We start from the raw sequence: 5,586 nt of genomic DNA, 5'->3' as shown, positions 1-5,586 counted from the left end.
AAAAACAGTTTCACAGAATAATAATCTAATTAGAACAATAACTTAAAAAATTTATCTTAATAATATTATATACCTTAGACTAAAGAAATATAATATTGCACATCTTAGATAATATACATTGGCTTAGATGTGATGTGTAAGCCTATGTTATAATAAGCAAAATAATATTAAACAAATCTAATAAAAAATAAGACAGTTCCCTAAAACTTGAATATATAAGTATACTAAATATTAGAATGAAAAAGTTTAACCATTACGTCACAAATGGAAAGACCACAAAAAGGAATTACGTAAACGAATAAACATAGTCAGAGAAGCGTGACGGAATGGCGCCATACTGTGGTCATTTACGTGAAGTACACTTACATTTCTGGGATCAATAGTTTAAATTGAACAAACAGAATATTTGACAATGTCCATAATTTCCTAATTTTATCAAATATATACCAGGCTGCTATTAAACGTGGCTGAAAATTCCATGTATATATTTGATATGCTAAAAACAGCCCCTAAAGTTAGTGCTGCGTATGTGATGAGATACACACTCATACATACTCTAATTGTTGTGTTTTATTAAAAACTTTATTATTAGTACAAGCTGATAGATTTATGAGTGACAGTAAAAGAAGATTTCCACAATGATCGTGCAGTCATATGGACAATGTTTATTTCTCTTTTTGTGGTTACTGAGGGGAAACTCTGGTTGCCCAACCCTGCACTCGAGTGTTGAGTTTAGACATTTTCGGCGTTTGCTTCCCTTTCTCCGTAGACTCTCCATGTCAAGAAATCCCAGGATTGCAGAAATGGCTTAATACTGGAGTTTTGCTTTGTCTTTGATTTTGTGGGTAATCGTTTGACTATTCAAGCACTTCAGTCTGAATGTGATCTGAAGGAAAGATGGCACATCATCCAGATGAAACCACTCCACTAACAAATAACCAAACACCTCGAATCAGGTGAGATACTTTTTCCTTTTCATTTTACTGTCAGAATTGTACATTCATTAAAGGGAATCTGTTTTCATTTCACAGCCTATTTAAAACATTTTTTCTTCTTCTCAGAAACGGAAGGCTCTTCCTTGCTGTATTTTCAGCTGTTTTGGGCAATTTCAACTTCGGCTTTGCCCTGGTCTTTCCCTCCCCCGTAATCCCTTATCTTCAGAATGATCCTCAACTTAAAATGAACATCTTTCAGATATCATGGTTTGGCGTAAGCACATCAAAGTATTACCTCCTTATGAATGCATAAGTAAAAAATGTTGTAAGGTATTCATACAGAAAAAGTACATTATGACAAATGTTATGAAATCTATGTCTTTTTTTCAGTCTATTTTCACCATTGGAGCAGCTTTAGGGGGGCTTAGTGCCATGGTTATGAATGACAGGCTCGGAAGAAAGCTAAGCATCATGCTGTCAGGCGTTCCATCCGTCCTTGGCCTCCTTGTGATGGGATCTGCTCAAAACTTCGGGATGTTATTATGTGGCCGATTTCTGACTGGCATTGCTGGTGGCATCACTTCTGGTTGCATTCCCGTAAGTGGCCGATCAAATCAGCCAAGGCGTCATATTAAAAAGACCTTGAAGAATATATAGATTGAAGAATAGAATTCCTCTGTTGGTGGGATCATATTTACATCCAAATGCAATTAAATGACTCTTAACACACCCAGAAAGTTTATGTGAGGTGTGGCAAAAATGTAGCTTCCAAATTTCAGAGCTGCTTATAGGTCAGCATGATCTTTAAAACAAATCATTTTATATTAAAATGGCATCATGGTCATCATCATTTTATACGGGTCATCATTAATCTCAATTGCCAACCACTAAATAAGAAAATAACATGACAGCATTTTAATATAAAATAAAATATCTTATTCTTTGTACAGTATAAGCATTTTAATAATGCTTTATCTTAATACGAGCGTCAAAATGAATTTGCATCACAGACGAAGGCTGAAATGTATTATGTAAGTGTTACTTTTATCGACTTGTGGTGATGTTTTACACACAGGTCTATGTGTCAGAGATTTCTCACCCCTCGGTGAGGGGGGCTTTGGGCTCATGTCCTCAGATTACGGCTGTCTTTGGAAGTCTAGCACTTTACGCTTTCGGTGAGTCATCTTCACATACTGTTTTTAAGACATTGTTACAGCTATTTATAAAAGGGGTCATATGGCGCTAACACGTTTTTTTCTTTGCTTTGGTGTGTTATAAGTTGCCCATGCATGTATGAGAAACGTAAAATTGCAAAAATTAAGTGTTGGATCAAAAAATGCATTCAGTCTAAAAGTGAATGCTCACCCAGACCTGGCTGAAATGCCTCGTGTAACCACACCCCCACAAATCTACATCAGTTTGTGGTATGATTTGACTAAGACCGCCCAAATGTGTACGCAAGTAAGGTGGGCGTACCTGTCAACACAATTGCTTTGCAATACCTCGCTTTTCGGAGCGATGAGCTTTGTAAAAGAGGAGATAGAAACATGCACGGTATGTGGCAAATACAGCGTTTTTGAACCATAAATCGTGTATACACATTTGGATTACATCTAAAACAACGATAATATTAGTTTTAGCCGTGTCATATGATCCCTAAGGACACACATTCTGTAAATACATTGTCCTGTAGGTTTTGTATGACCGGTGCTTTTTTCATCCTTATTCTCCAGGCTTGATTTTGCCGTGGAGGTGGCTGGCTGTGGCTGGCGAGGTGCCTGTCTTTGTAATGATCGTTTTGCTTTGCTTCATGCCAACCTCTCCACGTTACCTCATCATGAAAGGGAACAAAGCAAAAGCAGTTAAATCTCTAGAATGGCTCCGGGGCCCTAATTCGGATTACTTGACTGAGTTTGATCAAATCGAGCGAAGCATCAACTCACAGGTGAATGGCTGTTACGGCAGATATAGATGTGGTATGCAAACGAAATGAAGACACTATCCATCCCTAAATCTGAGGACAAGCTAAAGTGACTATTGGTTTAGATTTTAGTGTTTGAAGTAGTTCAGGTTATTAAATGACATGGTTTCTCTTCAACAGGGGCGCGCTAAATGGAGCGATCTTAAAACGCCGTTATACTACAAACCGATCCTTATCTCTGTCTTTATGAGATTCCTGCAGCAGATGACCGGTATCACCCCAATTCTGGTGTATCTAGAACCCATCTTCCACATGACGGCTATATCGCTGGTATGTCAAGTAGCATATTTATTTAAACCTTAAGGGTGAATAAATGGTGGTAAAGCATTTTTTTATGTTTTCTTGATATCCAGAAACCAAGCTATGACGCTGCATTAGTTGGAGTTGTAAGATTGATCTCTGTGAGTATTGCAGCTAGTTTGATGGACAAAGCTGGTCGAAAAGCTCTACTGCTCACATCAGGTTTGTGTTTAACTACAGAGCAAAATACATAGTCTACATGCATATATACTGCCGCTGAAAAAAGTAAGAGACCACTCAAAATTTTCACTTAATTTGCATTTCTAGATGTATTGTGGTCATTTCAGTCCAGTGTCTGTTTTTTTCAACAAAATCAAACCTCAGGAGTGACAAAGTCATCCAACAGCATTGTGAAAGACTGAAAGTATAATAAGACAAAATAAAATTAAGGTTATTACATAAGAAATAGTTTTTAACTTTTGGAAATACATCTACAAATATTATGTTGTATTGCTTTATAAGTGAATATGAACTTGTTTTCTTCGCATTAATTGAGCTCTAAAAACATATTAGATATTAGTTATTTTGACCTGTTTCTCCAGCTTTCATTTGCTGCAAATAAATTAAAATAGAAAAAATATTTTTATTTGACATTTGGGTGAAATATTTTTTGTAGTTCACAGGAAGAAAAGGGTCATTTTACCTAAACACTTTAATTCTGAAAAACTGAAAATAATTTTGAAATGGCCTCTTAATTTTCCACGGCTGTATATCTATTTTTGTGGTTTGAACCTTTGAATTCTACGTCACATTGTACATTATATTATATACTACACATCTCACCCATTTTAATGTTAAATTTTAAAAAGACTTTTATGAGATAAATTAAGACTTATTCATTTGAAACCTTCTAGGATTTTTAATGTTTCTGGCCATGCTCTCCATGACCATGTACACCCACCGAACACCGTGCAACCAGGGCAATCTAACCTTAACAGAGGGCATGAGCGCAATCCATGGTGTTTCTGAGGGTCCTGCTTTCTATCCAATCACTCTCATTCCTCTCATCAGCACTATGCTTATTTTATTTGGTGAGTTTTCTTGCATAATGATAGAGATTCATCATTGACTTTTGCTTTGTTGGCCCCATGACCGATAAACATATGACATAAGGACCAAACACTGAATTGTGACATTATGAAATAGCTCTGAAGGGTGATTCACAGAGCATAATTTTCAAGATCTTAATTTCATATTACCAGCTAAATTAATTCTAATATTGTAAATATTCACATTATTTTCAGTGCTTAAAGCAGGACTGCATAAAAAATGCAAAGTAACATCTCTCCCACACAGGTTACGCTATAGGTTGGGGTCCCATCACGTGGCTGCTGATGTCTGAGATTTTGCCTTTGGGCGCGCGCGGAGTTGCATCAGGATTGTGCGTCGGTGTGAGCTGGATCACAGCCTTTGTTCTGACCCAACTCTTCATGCACGTGGTGGTGAGACAAATGTCTTTTTGTTAATATACAGTTTTCCTTCTTACAACTTCAGCTTGTACGACAAGATACTTGTGAGTGATTTATCAAACAATATAAGCGTCTGATAATTCAACACAAGTCCATTATAAACAAAAAACTGTGTGGTTGGATTTAACTTGACTTTCATTTTTAACATCCTCAAACAGCAGGCCTATGGACTCTATGTGCCCTTCCTGTTCTTCTGTGTCATCACAGTGGTGAACATCATTTTCACGGCTAAGTGTGTGCCAGAGACTAAAGGCAGAACTCTGGAGGAGATTGAGAACTACTTCAAGACTGGCCGAAGCTTCACCATTCTTGAGCCTTAACATATGTTCTCATCTAGTATATGTTTATTTGTGAGATAGATACTCATTTTAGACTAACACACATTATATTTCAGATGTCAATCTGTGTACTGTGAGAGATACAGGAATAGACAGATAGACAGACAAAGATAGATCTCTGTCTGCTTTATAGCCCTATTCAATTAATTGTAAATATGATGTAGATATTGTGTAAAAAATACATATCTGTAAATGCAAAATTTATCAATTTTCATTTTCTAGGAAACTAGTACAGGCTGCACTATAATGAATGCACATTGTGTCTATGTAAATGTAAAATGTTAATAAATATACAGTTTTAAACGTCTTTTCTCTTTAATTCATGCTTTGGTTCCATCAATCTGTAGCTGTATTGCACAACATGTGTTCGTCCAGAAATAAATGTGGTTTTAGAGAAATGTCTGTGATTCATCTCCTCTACAAGGGTGTGGACTCCTGATACATGTGTTTAGCTGGCCTCGTTCATTTAGATTTAAGCACTTGCACACACCTTTATCCAAAGTGATTTACAGAGTGAAGTCTACATTTATTTAGTATGTTTGTTCCCTGGGAATCATATAACC

The 5,586-nt window shown here is 36.4% G+C and overlaps 1 protein-coding gene across 1 annotated transcript; it reads left to right on the top strand.

The window, feature by feature from the left end:
* The first annotated feature begins 771 nt into the window (after positions 1 to 771).
* Positions 772 to 5,320, top strand: slc2a6 (solute carrier family 2 member 6). The gene is made up of 10 exons (XM_056773059.1): positions 772 to 956; positions 1,062 to 1,209; positions 1,326 to 1,532; positions 2,011 to 2,110; positions 2,669 to 2,880; positions 3,037 to 3,186; positions 3,270 to 3,378; positions 4,071 to 4,247; positions 4,513 to 4,658; positions 4,844 to 5,320. Exons 1-10 carry the CDS (start codon positions 898 to 900, stop codon positions 5,003 to 5,005), a joined length of 1,470 nt encoding a protein of 489 aa, XP_056629037.1. The 5' UTR covers positions 772 to 897; the 3' UTR covers positions 5,006 to 5,320.
* Positions 5,321 to 5,586: the final 266 nt, after the last annotated feature.

This window comes from Triplophysa dalaica, chromosome 18 (assembly GCF_015846415.1).
Source record: "Triplophysa dalaica isolate WHDGS20190420 chromosome 18, ASM1584641v1, whole genome shotgun sequence".
NCBI lineage: Eukaryota > Metazoa > Chordata > Actinopteri > Cypriniformes > Nemacheilidae > Triplophysa > Triplophysa dalaica.
The sequence above is the reverse complement of the archived record's forward strand: the minus strand, read 5'-3'. Positions and strand labels throughout refer to the sequence as shown.

Bases quoted from the DNA above. Each gene is read 5' to 3' on its own strand.
- slc2a6 (XM_056773059.1), top strand. From the start codon at position 898: ATGGCACATCATCCAGATGAAACCACTCCACTAACAAATAACCAAACA. The intron at 957-1,061 runs GTGAGATACTTT...TCTTCTTCTCAG, and splicing joins AACCAAACACCTCGAATCAG to AAACGGAAGGCTCTTCCTTG. The intron at 1,210-1,325 runs GTAAGCACATCA...TCTTTTTTTCAG, and splicing joins TTCAGATATCATGGTTTGGC to TCTATTTTCACCATTGGAGC.